The 20315-nt window shown below is 38.7% G+C and overlaps 2 protein-coding genes across 2 annotated transcripts; one reads left to right on the top strand and one right to left on the bottom strand.

Annotated features, from left to right (window-relative positions):
• Positions 1 to 1955: 1955 nt before the first annotated feature.
• On the top strand, positions 1956 to 5387 carry LOC118213366 (multicilin). The gene is made up of 5 exons (XM_035392280.1): positions 1956 to 2617; positions 2718 to 2775; positions 3069 to 3316; positions 3988 to 4098; positions 4432 to 5387. The coding sequence occupies exons 1-5, from the start codon at positions 2561 to 2563 to the stop codon at positions 4843 to 4845; spliced, it is 888 nt and encodes a 295-aa protein (XP_035248171.1). The 5' UTR covers positions 1956 to 2560; the 3' UTR covers positions 4846 to 5387.
• A 108-nt stretch (positions 5388 to 5495) lies between these two features.
• On the bottom strand, positions 5496 to 18943 carry pstpip2 (proline-serine-threonine phosphatase interacting protein 2). The gene is made up of 15 exons (XM_035392279.1): positions 18805 to 18943; positions 17449 to 17549; positions 15043 to 15117; positions 13979 to 14013; positions 13556 to 13662; positions 12884 to 12946; positions 11853 to 11951; positions 11637 to 11682; positions 11407 to 11486; positions 10317 to 10415; positions 9634 to 9730; positions 8385 to 8472; positions 8253 to 8287; positions 7713 to 7775; positions 5496 to 6167 (listed from the first exon to the last, which is right to left on the bottom strand). Exons 1-14 carry the CDS (start codon positions 18835 to 18837, stop codon positions 7720 to 7722), a joined length of 1014 nt encoding a protein of 337 aa, XP_035248170.1. The 5' UTR covers positions 18838 to 18943; the 3' UTR covers positions 5496 to 6167; positions 7713 to 7719.
• Between the last annotated feature and the right edge of the window lie 1372 nt (positions 18944 to 20315).

Here is a 20315-nt window from a genome sequence, read left to right as displayed (position 1 = left end):
CACTATAACGAGGGCTATTCTTTGGTTTATTTGTAGAATCAATTTATTTCAAATCGAGGTGTAGATATGGTGGATTCAAAATGACAACAATCCAGTGATAATTATTTATCAATAATTACCTTTTAAATACATAAAGCCAGTCAGAAGAGGTTATCAGTTAATGTCTTGACACATTTTAAGAACAATGCTTGCTTTCTAAAGAAGAGCACGCCGTAACTGACAATCATTGACAAGAGCCATGTCATTATTCACACAGTGGCGGGAATGCTCCTGCAGAAGAAGAAATATCTGCATGCCATTTTAGCATCTTTATCACTCCCTCTATCTAAAGACAAGTTTAGCCACTTTAGTTTGAGTGACAGTGGTGATTTGGAATCCCCGAGGTGTTCATTTGGATGCACGTTTGAGTTCTGCCTGTTTGGGACATTTTAAGGTAGCCAAGCATGCCATGCACCTCATGACCAATAAACATATCAAAGTTTAAACTGCAGAAAATTCTATACTATTGAATGGTGCATTCATGCATTTTAATCCACTGTTCCACTGAAATTTCCATATATATATACACACATATAGAAATTAAATCTCTTTAGATGTGATAATTCCTTCATGTACTGCATAATGCACACCACAATGGTACATTTCACAGGAATATCTCAATGAAAAATGTATACAATGTAAGTAAACCAATGTATATTTGTGTGACATTTCATGCTGACCTGTTTGATGGATTACACTTGTCTGTGTGTGTTCTGAAATAGGGATGTGGTTTACGCTTCCGCCTGGAGTTCCTGAATGGTTGAAAGCATTCAGGGCAGCAAACAACAAAACAAAGGTCATATCCCTCCAGCTCTCACTAATCCCCCATCGACCTCTTCATGACAAACAATCTTCTTGAGGTTAGAAAATGCTAAACACAGATGTGGGTGTTCTTAATGCCTTCAGCATTTGGTTTGATACCTGGCAAAACACTCATTAGTGAAAGTTGATTGCAACACCTGTGGAACTAAGATAAGGAAAAGTCCATTGTGGATCTTTTCTGAAAGAGCCACTAATATTGAGTCTTTTCAGGACGTAACTAGCAGTTTTCTGGCCTTAGATTAAAAAGATAAATGAAAGAAGGAACCATGTTAAAACACAGTATATCTCATGAGAAAATACTGTGGGGAAATTTGATACCTTTTCACCAATAGTGTGTTACATTACAGTCTGTTAAATAGAAAATATATTCTTCTCTGGACAAATAATGCATGTGTGCAGTTCAAACTGTAAAAGTCAACCGGGTAGCCGAATACCTTTTAATGACAATGACAGGTGATCACCTCAGGCAATGGGTCTTTCATTCAACTCGTGTCTAGCAACTCTTTACACTTGGGGGTTATGAACCAAGATTCACAAGCCAAACAAACTCTGGCCAGGTGGAAGGACCCGTGAGGTTATCTGTGAGGAAAGACCACGTATGCTGCAGAGACAATGGGTCCTTTGCATGCATTGGGAGACTTGGTGAATGGGCACACGAGCATAGTGAAGGACTCTTTGTCCCTGCAAAGCATCTATTTGTACACACACTGGGGTTTCCTCTTAGGAGATGGCTAAGAGTTAAGCACTCTTTTTGTGATTGCTGAGGACCGTTACTTATTCATTTTTGGGAACAGATTTGAAAAATGTGTAGATATGAGCTACCTTCTAGGTGATAACCTTTTTTTTTTTTTTTTTTACATTTTCTGTCAGATATTTTTTAAACACCTGTACATGAAGAAGTTACAGAGTGGACTTTTATACCAACAAACAATAATAATAATAATAATAATAATAATAATAATAATAATAATAATAATAATAATAATTTAAGCATTTAGGACCATTCCGTTCTCTGTATACTTACATACACTACAGTAGATTAGTTGTGCTTTTTTATTCATTTAATGTGTCTTATTAAATGGTATTTTCAAGGTGAACATTAATAAAGAAATATATTCAGTTATAACAAAACATCTGATGCCTTTTAAACAAAATAGGGTGTGCGATTTACTTGGCTCCTACTCTTAGCAACTCATTCCAAGCTCTAATAAAATTCCATATAATGTAAACCGCTAAGTTGGCTATGATTGGCAAAATGCAGTTAGCCAGCATCAATCAACGCATTTTAAACTATTTCGGGTTTTAATTTTTTTTTTAATGCAAGAAAGAATTGGACCATGCCTTAATTAGGTTGTGGTTGTGGCGACCTTCACCTTTGAATGTGTTCAGGTGTATCTGACAGTTTACATTGCTGTGTTGGAATGTGCTGGGTGTGGTCTTGGATGGCTCGTGCTGCGAGCCTATGGGACGCCAGAGAGCCAGCCTTGTATTGAGGCTGCATGACGAGGCCACTCACAGTCGGCAGCCCACGCGACACTTGCACAGTCGCTGCTTCAATAGAACTGATTGACTCGTACGCACGCCTCAAGGCTCAACGTCTTTGCCCAAAAGCAAAAACGCTAAAACTTCAGGAATCTGTTCACTTTTCTTATTGTTTGGTTCTTTTATTTTATTTTATTTTTTTCTCCCCCAATAGTCTATGGCAATGCAGACATGCAATTACTTGCCGTTTCCATCTTGGGATTATGATTTTAAGGTAGGCTAAAATTAGCATTTTCTTTTTTAAAATTGCGTGCTAAAAGTTATACCACATTAGCCTATTAAACTGCAGTTAAACGGTTGTTTTTTCTATCTAGAATTCTGGGACATTTTATGAATTTCAAGATTCAAGTGTTGCTGTTCACAAAATTCCTGGTGAGTGGTATGAACCATCCTTAGGGGCTCCGCAATTATAAATATTATCGAATGGAATTACTGTAGACGTTTAAATAATCGCTACTGGTATGATCCACTGTGGTGTAGCCTATGTACTGTAAAATATTAACTGGAGAACAAATTACACCATATGGACACGTTGAATATCACAGCAAACAAATAACTTCTAAAAAATAATGTGTAAATATCTATTGACACATAGCAAGTTTGTCCACGTATCTGTTTCACAGCTGATCAGTCTGATTTGATAATTGCATGCCTTATTTTTACAGATTTAGCAGTATTACCACAGTCTTCTCTGGACTTATCTGGGCTGGAGTGGTCCTGTACTGAGCTCTCCAGTTCGGTGGCTCCTGTTTCAACACTAGAGGGCCACAACCTGCATGTCTCCCCTGCCTTTAAGTCCCCCACCCCACTTCAGTCACCCTCTGGGGCCTTTTCCTCTGTGGACTGCTACTGGAGAGATAAGGCCGACCTCAACCAGAGGGCCCTGGGAGATGCACTAAAGACCAATGACCAGGTGCGTGCAGAACTGGGGAATATCCACAGTGGCCTAGTTTAGTGCAGTGATGTATCTGAACCACAGAAGCATTTCAATTAAGGAATGTTGTTCCTTAGGGCTCCAATCCAGCCTGTTTGATGAGCATTTACATAATTACTTCAATCACTTATGAGCCCATTTGAAGAAATTAAACCTCTCATCCCAGCTCTTAGATTCTTAGTCATTTAAAGAGAGCTGGAAAACCTGCTCGACCAGGACTGGGCACCCATGCCCTGAAGTGTGTTTTCTTTGATGTGAAAGCTTTGCAGTGTGCTGTTCTGTGTACAAATGTAAAACTGTGACATGCTTTTGACAGTGAGTGTCAGTGATTGTTTTGTGATTATTTATGTATTTACTTAAACTCTTTATTGGTAATATTTTTAAGAATTAATGCAAGCGGAAAAACTGTCAGATTTGCAAAATGCTAAATTGTATTTTCAAGTGCAAGTTGTTTTGTTGAGTGAAATTAAATACATAGTTACATGTGATAAATTAGTGATTTTAGGTTTCTCACTATTTTAATAACTGTAGTTGAAAAAATGAAGTCTTAAATGGGCTATTATGCAATGGTGTAACTTTATAGGTTTATAGCTTTATGTGAATAATTATTCTTAATACTGTAAGCATGTAATGAGACTCATTGTCCACAGCTCAGTGTGAGTCTAAACAAGAAGCACGAAGAGATCCTAGCATTACAGGAAAGAAATAACCAGCTGAAGGAGCTTGCCAGCCAGGCCAAACATTTGGCCTCCATACTTGATGTGAGTGCAATTTCACAGTATCTTCCAAAATAGATAAAATTAGTCATGTTAATTTCATATTTCCATGAAATGTGGAATTACATTTTTTGACAGTGAGTCAATAAATATGTAATTTATTATTATTATTATTATTTATTTATTTATTTATTTATGTATTTATTTATTTTTACCTCACATACACAATGTTTGTTTATATTGAATATTTATATTGAATGATCCTCTGTTCCTTGGACAGTGAAATGTGAATCAACTTACAGGGGGTGATATAACTTAAAGCCATTATCCAGGTATGACACAATGTGCCTTTAAAGTCAGTTCGTTTCTATTCTGCAGCTTTTGACACAATCAACAAGCAGTGACTTCCCCACAACAGAAGCAACGAATCAGAGGACTGGAATTAAAAGGCAGAGGCAGGACGATCTGCAAACACTCAGTGCGGTCCCGAGAGCCAATATAAATAACAGAAATCTAGACTTGCATAGGGACTCAAAGCAGCCTAAATTGCACCAAGATGTGGAACCCGCTGTAGAGGAGAGGATAAACGTGTGTGGAGCTTTCAGAAGACTACAGGTGAACACCTTCTGCAGCCCTGTCTCTGCCGACAGCAGCTGCTCAGAGGAAGGAATGTACTTCAGGACCTCCATACGAGACCACTGCACCATCAGGACTCTGGTGTTTCCACAGGGAAGGACTTTCACCTCAAAAGTTCACAGTGGGGGCTACAGGTTTCGCTGGGTGCCATGCTAAAACAGACTGTCAGCTAACTTCAGAGATTTGCGGGTGGGGGAATTCCAGTCCTCGAGGGCTGCAGGCATTCTGTTCTTTGTTCAAGCTCCTCTTTTAATTGCTTGATTTAAGTCAATCTTCAGATAGGAAGCCACCTTTCTTCAGGTGTGAAATAGTTACTGCTTGAATGTTAACTCTCAAATCAGCAGAACCCGAGCCTGCAGGCTTGGCGCTAACGACACTGACCACTGCCTGATATAACCTTCTTACCGCGTTGCATCTACCCCTTTAATTTAATGGTTATATGTATGATTTATGCATAAATAGAGTCGTTGCATGCATCTTACAAGGAGGTGAATAAGGTGATCTAATAATTTGTAAAATTGTATCTGAAAAGAACTGACTTTGAATATATTCACATATGCCAAAGTAATGTATGAATATTTAAATTTTAATGAGGACTCTTTGTAAGCCTTAGCGGTCGTAATGACTTTTGAAGACTGTTATTTTTACATAAAAATAATTTGAACATGGGCAGGACTCATCTGCTGTATCTGTCCTTTCTCTTTGTTTGATGTTTGCTCTGGTAAACAGTGTCAAAGGTCATCCCCAATAGGAAAATAATGCTGTTAATGGCAGTTGATGGGTATCATGTACACTAAAGAGAAACAGCAGTGGCACATGTTCATTTATTCCATTGGTCATAACATACATTCAAAACATTTAAAAGGAAATTAAACAATAATAAATTATTCTGCCTTTGTAAAGCCATTTAAAGCACAATTCCCAATACTATTTCTTCACATCATATGTGTTGAGCTATCCAAGAGATAGCATCCAATACAAATTCATATTAACAATACAAAGCCGAAGGAAACAAGAAAATATTTTAAAAGCCTATAATCTGAATATATTTAATAATTATATGAAACTGTCCTTTTCTGAGAATGTATGCATTTCCCTGAGTATATAAAAAATAAATACACACTGGAGGTTATAGGAAACCAAAAAGCTTTCAAAGGCTGGTGACTCTAAGCTATGGTCTTTGCTACCTCAAGAGACATTGGAGGAATTAGCACAACACGTGACTGCTGAAAAATTGTGGGCGACCAAATTGTTTCGAAAATTAATTTATGCATATGACACAGGAGTAATGTGTACCATAGTGAATGGGGGGCTGGGTGTGGTCAGAGTTATAGAACCATGGAAAAATGTGCCAAATATATGATGGATGAGAGCATAGAATGAAAGTTATTCAAATTGATGCAAAACCGGTTTGGTGGCCATACTGAGCGTAGGGTTGGGCCCAATGAAGAAATAGATCCATGCATACTCCATCTCCACTACAAATAATATGAACAGTCAAAATTAGGAGGAAAATCAAAACTAGCTGCTAAAGAGTTACATGTGCAATGAAAAGAAATGTAACCATAACAACAGGTTTTCAGCTGTACTGACTTGAAAAATACATTTCTGAAATACAAAGCTGGTTTAGAAAGTTCACCATAACGTTTGAGAAGACTTTTAAAAAATTAGCTCTGTACTCCACAATTTTAGATTTGTAACCTCTTTTTGTAACCTCTATGACTGACGAATTCTCACCATAATGAAGAAAACTCTCAAACACCTGTCCGACAGATCAGAAACACTCTTCAGGAGGCAGGCACAGATGTGTCAATGACCATTGGCCACAGAAGACTTCACAAACAGAACTACAGAGGCTAACTGCAAGATGCAAACCACTAGTTAGCCACATTACATTACATTACATTACAGGCATTTAGCAGACGCTCTTATCCAGAGCGACTTACACAACTTCTTTTTACATAGCATTTTACATTGTATCCATTTATACAGCTGGATATATACTGAAGCAATTCCGGTTAAGTACCTTGCTCAAGGGTACAACGGCAGTGTCCTTACCCGGGAATCGAACCTACGACCTTTCGGTTACAAGCCCAGTTCCTTACCCACTGTGCTACACTCAGCCACAAAAACAGGATAGGCAGGTTACAGTTTGCTACAAAGTACTTTAAATAGCCTGCAGAGTTCCGGAAAAAGACCTTGTGGTCAAATGAGACCAAGACTGACTTGTATCAGAGTGGTGGCAAGAGCAAAGTGTGGAACTGCCCAAGATCAGAAGCATACCACCTCATTTAAGAAACATGGTGGTGTGGGGGCAGGGGGGGGGGGGGCGTGTTAGGGTATGGGCATGTATGGCTGCCACGCATACTGCCTCACTTGTCTTCATTGATGATGTTAATTCCTGATAACAGTAGCAGAATGAATTCTGAAGTGAGCTCACCAGTATTGTTTTTCTTATAATGATGTTACAAACAGCTGACTTCGGTAAACCTAAGGTCTGGCATATGTCTCTGACAGTTTTTATCTTATTTCTCAACCTCATAATGGCTTTCTTGACTTTCATCTGCACAACTTGGGTCATCATGTTGACAGATGCTAATAACAGACTCCAAAGGCAATCAAAAGGCTAGATTCAAAACTAGATACTGAAAGCTCTCTCATACCTGCACTGAGGAAGCAATTGAACAAACCTGACACCTGTTTGGGACTATTTGTCCCAAACATCATGATGCCCTGAAATGAGAGGACTATTTATAAAAAAAGGCTGTAATTTATACATGGTGAAACCAAAATGAGTAAAAATACCTTTAAATAAAAGCTGAGACAGTGCACTTTTAATTGTTTGATTACAAATCTAAAATTGTGGAGTACAAAGACAAATCAAGAAAAAATATGTCCTAAACATTATGGAGCTCATTATATATGTGTGTGTGTGTGTGTGTATGTGTATACACATTGACACAAACACACACACACAAAGTTTCACAGTTTTCACATTAAGTAAGATTTTTAAAAACACTTACTTATGTACTAGTATCGTATTACACTGTAACCAGGATCGTGGATAACTGAATAAGCCACATCACCTTTAGGAAGAAAAAAGAGAAGACAAAAGCATAAACTATAAATACAAATAGATGGCAACAAGAGCCTGTGAAAATATAGTAGACAATATATGTGAACTACATAAAGCACCTGGTAAATTTCTGGTATTAAATTGCAAAGAATGACATAAAAGTTGTAAAACACAACCTACAAGCAATTCAAATCCATTATGTCAATGCCTGCACTTCACATATGAGGTGTCACTCAGCTGTCAGAATGCACCACTTCAACAGAATTAATTTTATGGCTTAGTATAAAAGAATGTGTATGTTGCCTGAATCCCAATATGAACTCAGTTCAGGCATATGCAGCTTTTACTCAATTTATTATTTTGACCTGGGGGTAAAACTATGAAAGGGCACTTTCTGTCGTTACATTTTGTACACACAAATCTTGAAGCATCAGCAAATTTCCTGATAACACCTGGTGAGGTAAAAAAATTTCTAAAAAGTACATACTTTCTGCATTCCTTGGTGTAGGCAGTGGACCTCTCCTGAAAACCATGACCATGGTTAGAAAGCCAAAGGACCACACGGAGCTTTTTGAAGGCATGGTTATCAGCGCAATAGCTCAGCGCTGGCTGCTCTTACCTGCCACCCACAGGTCCTGGGGGCCCCGGTCGTCCAGGAGCCACCGAGGCCCTCTGATTGCTGTAGAAGTTCTCATATAGGATGGGCGCTGCATGACAAACAGAGTCGATATTCACATGGTATAACCCCTGCATCTGCAGTCAATAGCCACGCACTTACATCGGTTTACATTATGTGACTTTAGATCGTCAACTCAGTTCTGTGCAGCTTGTTTTTGGAAAGTGATATTGTGTCATGAATATATTTATTATAGCCTTTTATGCTAAACATTAACGTTTTTACTTAGGGACAGTCTGACAAATACCTGGCTTAAATGTGCAATATGGCAAATTCTAAAGTCAAAATCCACCATTATCTCCTATTATTTTTCAGGTCAGGACAGAGTTTATATTAGTCCAGTGGGGGCCACATATACTCAATTAGAGTTCACAGTTACACAGAACATGCTGCTGTGTAGCTAATGGTGATTGTATTTAACCTTGGGGGCTCAATGTGGGTGTAGGGCGGTTAGGTGGAAAAATGGAGGGAGGCAGCTTGGAAATATGACCAGAACACCTTTACAAGAAAACAACAGTGACAGTGTCTGATTTGGACTCTAGACAGACATTATACTCTATGCATGATAATTTGTACATGAATAGGGGGCCTTGGGAAAAGTTGTCATCCTAGAATTGAAAAATAACATCAATAACATCAAAAGATGTCTTCTTTATTTCAAGGATGACAACTTTTACAGCATAGTACCCTCACCACTGTAGTAATTAGTGTATCGATCACCCCCTACTGGTCCAGAAACATCATTTTCAGGAACAGCCTAGTTCTCCCAAAGAGACTCCCAATTCTTGGATGAATCAAACCCAACCCCACTTAGAAGCTATTCAACAAATTAAGCCTACAAAGTATAATGTCTGCCTAGATTCCAAATCAGGCACTGTTACTGTAGCTTTCAGAAAACTGTACTCTGAAAACCATTACAAAATATTGAAGAAAATGAATCTGTTAGCAATGACAGCCAGTATGGAAAGGGATGTCAGCCAAACCAAAAAAAAAACTGCTAGATGATTCAGAATTATGGAAGGTCGCTGAAATAACATGGTCCAAGCAATTTCACTGATAATGGCAATAATGATTGCTCTGAATGACCCATGACCTCTGCTTTGCTTTGGAACTCCATTGAAATGTTGAGACCACAGAAACATGAAAGCTTGGATGATAACGGGTTGTCCCCAGTGCGAGCAGAGAGCCCCACCTGGTGGCTTGTCCCCAGTCCTCCGGAGGTTGATAAAGTGCTCTATGTCCTCTTGAATGTCACACTGCTCCAGGGACTTTCGCACATCTTCATACAGCTGGAGTCACAATAGATGCAACTTCAATCATTGTGTGGGGTTTAAAAGCTTTCAACTGCCACTGCCATACATTGTAACCAGCACCTACACGCTTGTTTAATTCATTTTAAAACAAATCATGGGCAATATATTACCAAAAAGCTGTTGTTTGGCAGTTAACTATTGACTGCAGATGAAGGAGAAAGGAGAAAGATGCATGTACAACATGTACTAATGTCAAGCTGAACACAAATGCCATTAACAGGTGATTTCATTGCTGCTATATTAACAAGCATCAACAAGAATTTCCCTGGCAACATTGATGTTAAACATACATGCAAATCTGTGCAGGCCAGCTGGGGAACAATATTTTCTTTTCTTCCGTTTCAACATTTTTCTTCTTTCTAGTTACAGACACCATTGTGAAATGGTCCTAAGCCAATGCAATACGAGTCATATACACTTAATCATGGCCAAAGAGAACAAGTCATTGAGTTTAAATTTGTAAAAAAAAGAATTAAAAAAAAGATATTAAATCAAGATCCCCTTCCTGTTTTATATTATATGCCAGACAGGCAAGCCCTCTGTAGCCTCTGACAGATCATACCTCATCACTGGTGACACACTGCTGAGAGAGCTGGTTGAGGTGAGTCCACACAATGTTCCGCGTGGTACCTATCCTTTCCACTTCCTGCTTCTCAAAGGCCTGCAACAAGCACACCACAAACCATTCAACTGCCTTTAGTCCATACAGGACCTAGAAACAGGAATTCACACCTTTTTCAGAACTACAGTTTGCATATCCTGTCATGTGGCACTGGGTCTTCTGGGGAACTGAGATGCAGCTTCTTTTTTCACGCTTTATTCACCCCTGAGGTGTTGTATTTATCTCAGTGCTCATTACTGCAGCCTCTCTTACTAATTTGGGAGTGCAGTCAAACACGTGTTTTCCTCCAAAGCACATGATGTCAGCCGCTGCTTCTTAATACACCACAGTTTGCAAGTTGTGCTCACACAGACACAGAGAGTCTTTATGACCTCCAGGCGGACTGGGTGTCCGATCCGCCAACAGGGGTCACTAGTGCACGATGAGATCCTGCCATCCTAACCAACTAACCTGTCCTTCCATGGGCAACGCTGTCGCCAATTGTAAATTGCCCTGTGCTAAGGCCACAGTCAGCGCTGGCACAGTCTGTATTTGATTCTCTGGATTTAAATAGTACTCTTAACAGGATGAGCCAACCAGCAGCACCCTATGTAGTGCCGATAATTCTTTCGCTTGCTAATTAAGAGCAATGACTCGTTTTAAGTTACGATTTCAGTTTTGACTATTGTAAGCTTATAAGCTACCACCTTGAGTTTGCAGCTAATTTGCAGCTAATTATCATCAGAAGAATAAGCACAATACCAGAAATGCTTATGCATACCTTTCTATCATAATATTTTACCACGGTCTAACAGTGAACACATTTGTTGGCACCACTGTCTGTAAAACTACTGTTACACACTTCATGGATAAAAAGGGCACAAATACCTACACTGCAGATGCATTGCAGCTCTTGCTATAAAAAGAAATGGAACAGAGTGAACAAGGCCAATACACTGCTGACGAGATTTAATCACAGAAGGAATGAAATATACTCGCTAGCTGAACTACGTGTGGAGTTCACATTTACCCAGGAGACATAGCAGCTTACCTCACATGCTTTGACATGTTCTTTTAGCCAGTCCTCACGGATTTGTCCCAGTACAGAGACATTATGGTTGTATATTCTATCTGTAATTGATCAAGCAATAATAAAGCATTATCCAGGCAAACACTCATTTTATAAATCATTTTTATAAATCATTTTATAAATAAATCTTACTCACTGCATTCTCTTGCAATGTGTATTAAGTACTACAGACAAAATTTAGAACCAGTTACCTGCCTCGTCAGCTGCCATTTTTGCTTGCTGTGCTTTTGCAAATAGCTAGAAGATGGAAGCACCGAATTACTATTTTCATGCACTGTGAAATAAATCAATATTAAAATTCATTGTAAGTTTTTTCTTGCAGCTTAATTGCTGGCGAGTCATTTTGCTGCACTGTGATGTGTCCTGCAGTGAGACAGTGAGCTGTACATAAAGCAGACGATGCACACCTTCTCTTGCTGTTTGGTGTTGTTGCTGCTGGCACTCCGGTTCATTGCCTGCTCAGCTTCTTCTTTGTCACGGCACTTCTGCTCGTAGGACTTCTTTGACTATAATTTTAGACATCGTACACAGGCACAACACATTACATTATTATTTGAATGAATGAATGAATGAATGAATCATTGCATCTATATAGCACATTTCCGAACGCTTATTTCCGAACGCTTGTCAGCTTATTTTTTTATATCATATCCATGCAGCTGGATATTACTACTGGAGCAATTCAGGTTATGTACTTTTCCCAAAGGGTACACACACATTGCCTCACCTGGGATTTCCACCTACAGCCTCTGGGTTACAAGCACGTATTGTATCTTTAAGCACTACATTACACCCTGAGCAAGGGGTTCTCATACAGTCTTTTAATGTGGACGGTATTTTACTGGATCCCCTAACTTTTCCCTTAATGAATACTAAATCTGTTCATTCAATCACACTCTTGCACATATACAATGCCAAACCCTGGTCTAACCTCAATGGAAGGTTTATAAAAAGTATGCAACTAACATAATCTTTATTTAACTAGGTTTGTCTCATTCAGATTATAATCTCTTTTCCAACTGTTTAACGCCTGTGCTAGTATTATTTATAGACAAAGGCTTTCTAAATGTTGGCCTTATCAATTTTTTAACCAGGTCAGGCTAAAATAAGGAAACAGAACACAAAGTATATATTACTGCTTCACTTTTTAATACTTCTGTTAATTTAACTACAGCAAAGAGCTTCCACTTTTGGAAGCACAAAAATCTCCCCAAACGTCCTGTTCTGTACATGGTGTTTCATTTCTGCATCAGTTTTTTTTTTTTTTTTATCTGATATGATGCCGTTATTGCTGGAAAATTACATTACATAATGCAAAAAAATACAGTCGCACATACATGTGAAAATAAGTACAGAATCCTATTAGTAATCTAGCATCAATAAAGGTGTGGTACTCCTGTATTACGACCAAGTGTTCACAAGGATAACTTTCACTTACATCCATGGTTTTCTTGTATTGTGTTGCCCTCTGCTTGTGTAAAGCATCCATTTGCTGTTCGACCTGCATCCAACAATAAGCTATTTAGCCATTTATGTACAGTAACTTTTTCACAAAGGCTGCAATTGTGGCTCCAGCAGCAGACTGACAATGACACTGTAATATCACTGGGACGATCAAACCTGCAATGTCTAGACAGTAGAAAACAGAATAAAACAGGGTAGAGAGAACAGAATAGACAAAACAGTATATGCTATATTGCAAGCTATCAATAATGTACTTTATTCATCTCCAGTGAGGAAATTCATATTACCACCAGCAACTGACATAAAACACAATTAATACACATATTTAAAACAGACATACGCACAAACAGAAATAGTAGTCAAAAAATAGTAGTCAAAAAAGTCCCAAAAATGTGACTAAGTCGACGAAATACGGTTGGAGAAAAAATGAAAAGACAGATAAAAATACAAACATTAAAATATGAAAACAGGCAATAGAATACACTGTATAAAAGACCCATCTGATCTATGTATAGGTTATAACTTCCTATGACGCAAGAGTTCCAGTCAGCTCCGCCCCCAGAGGGCTCAGCCGTCACTCATGCCGAGAGCCTTCACTGACCGAGCCACTCAGCAGGACATGATGATGGTCTTTTCCAGGCCTTACCTTTTTCCTCATTTCCTTCTGCTTCTCCCTGAACTCCTCCATTTTTTTCGCCTCATCGCGCATTGCTTGTGCCAGCTGAAGATGTGACAAGCTCACGTTTTCTGTCTCTGCAGGAAGATAACAGTCGGGTTTCCAGCCTTACACATGCATAAATACACACAAACAACTACAAGGAATGAACTACAGAGGGTAAAGGACTAGGCCCTGACTGGGATGCACAATCCTCTAGAAAGGGGGAGGCATTTCAGCGTGCTCGTGACCCTGCATCACTGAGACCTGCCAACAACACGATACAATCTCCCTGTATGTGCTGAGCAATTGAATCTTAATGCTATGACAAAGCAATCTCACTCTAGCATATATGGCATAACACTGTGCAACTCTGCAAACACTCCAAGATGCACGAAATACTAATTTACTTACGCAGTTTGAAAACATCCAGTGAGCGTTTCAGTGTGCTGAAAGACAGACATTGAGATTAGACTGTCTGGGTCAGCACGTGCACTTTACCTTCACTGTAACCAGTGCACATGCATAACAGTTAGGCCTTCCGAGCCCTAACGTACACTTACGTGTCTCAAAAACTGTGAGGGTTTTTACAGTTTACATCACGCGTTTTCACACGTATAGCACTGCTCAGTCAAGCTGTTCCCTATTTGGGCAAGATAAATTATGATTATACTGCAGTGGCATCTCCATGCTTTTTTGTAAAATAAATACTCAAGGAGACCCATAAACAAATAGTTTTCTTGTCATGCCTGGTTATTCTAAAGGGAGAATTTTCTCTGCCCCACAATAGTCTAGGCATTTCTTGTCTCCTCTCCTTCAGTGTCCTTTAATGTTTTCTTATTTTGCTAGCCTTAACAGGAAATGGCACTGCTGCTTCGCCACTCCTCAACATGTGACAGATACTGAAACTACAACGGCAACTGGACACTCGCATTCTGTACTTACAGTATATGTCAGTATCATAAATGTAATCTGTGGTACTGTCCCAAACCTGGGAGAAATTATTGAATATGGTTCTGAGCCACATAAACCGACACAGGTAAATTGTTGGTTTACGTGGCTCAGACAGTAGCACACGACAGTAAAAAACAGTAACATGACACACACTTCCCCTATTGGACAGAACAGAAACACAAACCTTCAACAGTGAGGGAAGAGACATGGTTCCAAACAAAAGAAAAATGAAATACCACTGCAACTTAAGCTTATGACAAACTGTCCACCGCATCACCATGCATGAGCCCAGACGTGATGACAAGATGACAGACGTGGGTTAGTGCACCGTCCCTGAGCCGAATCCGGCTCATAGTTGTTTATGTCTGCATTTCCTCTTTCTCTCACACAAACTGTAATAGAGGGATTTTTGTCCTCTGATAATCACTTTGGATGGCATTAATGACCACCACTGATAGCAGTAAATGCAGCTGATCTGGAGCTAGAAAGTGCAGATTCTACCCTGCAAGAGCAGAAGTACTTACTTCATTTCATTATGGCCACAGACCTTCTTAGACAAACTCAGTAAATCCTTGGCATATTTCTCTTCTATCGAGGCCCTGTGAATAAACGAAAACAGACCTTGTGCAGACACAATGAGACAGCAAAAGGCAAAGTCATGCAAAAGGTAATGTTAATTTTACTAGTTTGTAAGTGTTAAAACAATAAGATAATAAAAATGATATGTGTAGTGTTTGTGTCATAAAACAAAGGAATATCTCATATCTATTCAATATGCAATACATTTACAATAACGTCACCAGTTTGGACAAGTTTGATCCTCTAGCCTTAGGCTTAATCATTGGTTATGACATTAGCTGATATTGACCAAGACTCTGCAATGGCAGAACACAATTGGTCTTGTCCCACAAAAGGTATGGTTAGGTGCATTATGGGTAGGTTTCCACTGCCAATTTTTGCACCCACAAGTCATCAACAGTTGTCATCAGTAGCAGGAAACATACTGCATCTCCTCCAAGTCGAAAAAAGGTAATTGAACAATGGAAAAGGCCTGGTTTGCTTTTCATTGGCCCAAAGCACTTACTGGGATGGTCAAGAAAGGTTTGGAGGAAATTATTATGGGTGATATTTGTACAGGGACGGAGTGTGGCACAGTGGGTAAGGAACTGCGCTTGTAACCGAAAGGTCGCAGGTTCGATTCCCGGGTAAGGACACTGCCGTTGTACCCTTGAGCAAGGTACTTAACCTGCATTGCTTCAGTATATATCCAGCTGTAAATGGATACAATGTAAAGTGCTATGTAAAAAGTTGTGTAAGTCGCTCTGGATAAGAGCGTCTGCTAAATGCCTGTGATGATGCTGTGATGATTAAACACACAAATGCTGTACTGAAATTAACTTTATGAAAAGATAAGGACTGTAACCTGACCAAGGTTTCCAGTTTCCTCATGCCATTCCATACTGATTGCCTAATAATTGAGGAAGCAGAGTGGAGAGCTATGATACAGAGTGTAAAGGTCTTGTGAGTTTCAGCGCTTGTCATGGATGCACTAGGCTGGTGCTCTGATTTTTATATCCTTGTTTGAGACGCCAAACACGTTGATTTAAGCCAGAAACCGTCAGTCTGTATGAATGGAGAATGCATAATAAACAAACTTAAAAGTTTTGAAATAAGTGTTTTGGTTTATTTAGCAGATGCTAGAATTATGACTAAAGACCGCAATTATGGCGCCATGAACTTATTAAAAACAAAAAGAAAAGTCCAAAAAGCAGACAAGACAGCTCAGGCCTATCATTTACTGTTTGTGACTGGTGCACATTTTACACCAAATAAAAATAGCCTCAAGATTCTTTCTGCAAGGGCATAACTCACACCCACGTATAAACATACACTCCCCTGACAAAAACACATTCTGACCAATAGCAGAAAGAGGTAGCCTGCCTTTGGCCAGAGTAAACACGTGAGATAAATGGATAAATAAAGAACATGTTCACATTTTAATAGGGGACAGTACCCTGTTTCTTGAACTGACCTCTTTGTAAAGAGTAGAAAAATGGAGTACAACACCTAGCTTTGTTTATGAATGAAATTATGACCTACCATTTTACAATAAAAAAGGTTCTAAGGTTATGCTGGAGGTGATAAACTAATTATTAACTACGTGTTAGTAAGGGGTTTTTCTATTGTAAGAATTCAATTTCCTCACACCAAAGCTGAGAGAGGAAATGACTAAATAGAATGAATCCTAAAAGTGTAATTATGAAAGCATTTCAAAACCAGAAAGTATTCATAATACTTACAAGCAATGCACTGACAAAGTAACATGAGGAATAGCAAAGGACATTAACCGCAGTTTTACTGTGTACAGAGGCCTACTGTCATGAAAACAGGAAGCAAATTTGCAATCATGAAGTTAGTGGCAATATCAACTAAGCTACATTTCCTTGCGAGAGAAAAAGAGGAATTTGCTGTACTGTGTGTCTTAATTTATGAAGGTTCCGTTCTTATAATTACATAAATGTATACTGTCTCTTACCAGTGTTTAATTTTAGAAAATTGCTGTAATCCGGTGATTATGTATCAGAATATGGACTGAAAATGGCATGTATTTCACCAGTACATAATCCTAATTGTTCAACACAAGTCAGTAATACACCAAGGACATAGTGGCCCTGACTTCAAACCACAATCAGTCACCTTTTGAAAAATGTGTCCCAGCAATCATGACTAAGTCACTAAAAAATAACTATGTCAGATATGAAGGACATATCAACCATTTTAAAATGAATCGGTTACTTTGCTTCACTGAAAAGCCTGCAGATGATGTTGATGATAATATTATTATTATTATTATTATTGTTGTTGTTGTTGTTGTTGTTGTATTGTGTAAATTCATGGTGTCTTTCGGATGGATTGCATTAGACATTTACCTGGCTTTCATAAAATCCTCAATCTCCTTGCATGTCCTCTTTCCATCGTTTAGATGCTGAATGATGCTGTCATATCCCGGAGTGCTGGTGATGTCAGGACTCTGTCAACACAAAGAGAGCAAGGTAAATGAGTGTGCCTGTTGCTATCCCACTGCGCACCATGCTTTAAACCATCTGACCCTGCTTAGCAGGTTGGCGCATACAATACAGTTAGGGATGGTCATCTGAAAAACATACCATCAGAGCAGGCCTGGGTCTAAGACATATTTGAAATCCTTTCACCCTTTAGATGCCTGTATAATTTTAAACACTCCCTGAGATCCCTGAGAATTTTCAACACAACACATTACTAACCATAACATATAATCAAATGAAAGTATTCAATCAATGATTGGTTATTTTAAAATTGAGAAAATTATTTATCAGTCATTCAATTCTAAGAAATGTGTCTGAATGACTGCATGGTTTTGAATGTTGAGTTAATGTTTGTGCTGCATAGTTTTCCTCAAATCACTATAATTTACGTATGTTGTAATATGTGTCAGACATATAATCATCTCACCCCCCCCCCCCCCCCCCACCCAACCACATCAACTCCTCTTTCAATGCAAAATAAGAATTAAACTTAATTGCTCTTAAATTGAGTAACGTGGGAATAAATGATCAGGGCTAAGTGAAAATACTGTACCCGCATACTATGCTAAATCAGATAGCACGTTAAGACATGTCATTCATTGCATGAGATGCAATAACCAGAATCTTAGTGTTCCTGTATCATCTTAGTTCACAGAAACAATGAATCAGCATTTTATAGAGTTTGGACCGCAAGAAACAGTGAAAACCCTATCCGCGAGATGTCTTCACTTGACTTTTGCACAGCTTAAAGACAAATAGCCTATCAATCCTACCCCTAGGTCCAAGAACTGAGTTCAAAAGTTGAAGCAGAAAAGAAAATGGACAGGCTACAGTCCGTCTCAAAAGAAGCGAAGTAGGCTGCACATCAGTCAGTTACACAGCAGAACTTAGCCTATTGAATTAAAGTGGAATACATTTGGTCTCCTTTGGATTCATAATCTCCAATAGTTCATTTAACACAGAATTTTTATATGAATTTAGAAATAACCACTTATTTTGATTTGAACGTTCTATTGTCCTACTATGCGACCGAAAACAAAGTGCAACCTCACAATGAAAACCAGAAAGGACAAACCTACAGCCTACACGCAAACTGAAGTGATACTGAACTTCTCTCTATTCTGACACAATAGCTGACTTCGCATATATAATAATAAAGGCGCTTCTAGAAGATAGCCTAAAATCCAAACAGCTCATAAAATTTCATTAAAACTTGCGTACCCAAAAATTGTCCTTAAAGTGGAGTTCTTTCATTCTTAATTCGGAAAGCGGCTCTGCAGAAGGAATCGCTGAGACCTTGCGGATCTATTTCACACCGATGACTAGTGTGTGAGGATGTCAAGCCACAAGTGGCTATTTCTCAAACCCTAGTGGGCAATAGGTACGCAAGGTCCTAAAGCCCGTTAAAACGAAGTAGACTAGAGGAACTTTTTTCACGGATGTACCAACGACAGATGAAACGGATTCCAAATGTCGCAGCCAGTTTCAATAAACAAATAAATAAGCCCGAATAAAATAACATAGGCGTTTATAAAGAGTAGCAGTATGTATGTAAACAATATTCGTGATATCCAAATCACACGTATTAATTGTCTGGCTTATTACAGTCTACATGGAGGGAAAACAACATTTTTATAACATGAAATATAGTCGATATTGTTCTTAATCTTAGTGGTATCTTGCTTTGTGGCAGACTGAATAATGTCTGCTAATACTGAAGTATTTCTGTACTAAAAGTTAAACTCAAACTATTTTGATTAAAGGCATCTCAACATAGTTCAGTCCTTTAAACCATCTTTTCCATATGCTGTGACTAGGCTTATAATTAGGGGGTCATTGTTTTTGCTAGGATTCTTCATCTTCTTCTTATTATTCTTCTGCCTCCCTCTTTCACCCCTTTTCCCATGCTCAAACAGTCAAAATTTTGGCAGACATGTCCAGTATGGCTGCCAGTTGATTATGCATGTTACCCATGTAACTGACACTCTAGGTGGCGCTGCAGCACCACATGCAAAGTTGCAACATTGCAAAAGTTATTACTGCCATCCCATTTCACATACATGCATAACATTTCTTCCACATGTCTACCTCCTCCTTGAACAAATAATTCTATATAACCCAGGGTGTACGTCATATCCGGCTTTTAGAATTTTTTTTTACATACGTATCCTAGAATGGTTGCACAAATGATCTACAGCAAGTCCCTGTGTAAAATTGTGAAGGACATTTTGTTATTTCCAAAGATGGCTGCATGGCTGTATTTTCAATTTAGCAAAAATGGCTTGCCACACCCAAAATATGTGGGTCTACAAATTGATTGCAACAGTACTTCAGAATATGGCAGTCAGCCATACTGTGAACAAGCATGCACAGGCTTGCAGTATTATAGTGCAATATGGCTTGTATAATGCACTTTTTACAAAACTTGAACCCTCAGAAAATGTCCCTCCAAGAGTCCTGAGAAGGACATCCCCCTCAGTCCAAGATTCTTAAATATAATTAAATATGAATATGCATAAACTGTGGAAAAGATATTTGACCATAGCTCATTTAAACTCAGCCTCTATTACAATTTTCTAAATATACAAAGTAAGATCAAGAGCATCAATTTTTGTACCTATATCACTGTATATACATGGTCTACGTTGGTAAGGATGGTATTTGCATTAGTCTTGCAGTTTGCGACAAATTAGAAGTAGCAATGATAAATTTTGGCTGAATAACTATTTGGC

The sequence above is a fragment of the Anguilla anguilla genome, chromosome 14 (genome assembly GCF_013347855.1).
Source record: "Anguilla anguilla isolate fAngAng1 chromosome 14, fAngAng1.pri, whole genome shotgun sequence".
NCBI lineage: Eukaryota > Metazoa > Chordata > Actinopteri > Anguilliformes > Anguillidae > Anguilla > Anguilla anguilla.
This window is presented reverse-complemented; position numbering and strand designations above follow the sequence as displayed.

Excerpts from the sequence above, each read along its gene's own strand:
- LOC118213366 (XM_035392280.1), top strand. The coding sequence starts at position 2,561 with ATGGCAATGCAGACATGCAATTACTTGCCGTTTCCATCTTGGGATTAT. Across the intron at positions 2,618-2,717 it reads CTTGGGATTATGATTTTAAG|AATTCTGGGACATTTTATGA; the intron begins GTAGGCTAAAAT and ends TTTTCTATCTAG. Across the intron at positions 3,317-3,987 it reads CACTAAAGACCAATGACCAG|CTCAGTGTGAGTCTAAACAA; the intron begins GTGCGTGCAGAA and ends CATTGTCCACAG.
- pstpip2 (XM_035392279.1), bottom strand. The coding sequence starts at position 18,837 with ATGAAAGAACTCCACTTTAAGGACAATTTTTGG. Across the intron at positions 14,014-15,042 it reads TGTGGCCATAATGAAATGAA|CACACTGAAACGCTCACTGG; the intron begins GTAAGTACTTCT and ends TCTGTCTTTCAG. Across the intron at positions 7,776-8,252 it reads TACACCAAGGAATGCAGAAA|GTGATGTGGCTTATTCAGTT; the intron begins GTATGTACTTTT and ends TTCTTCCTAAAG.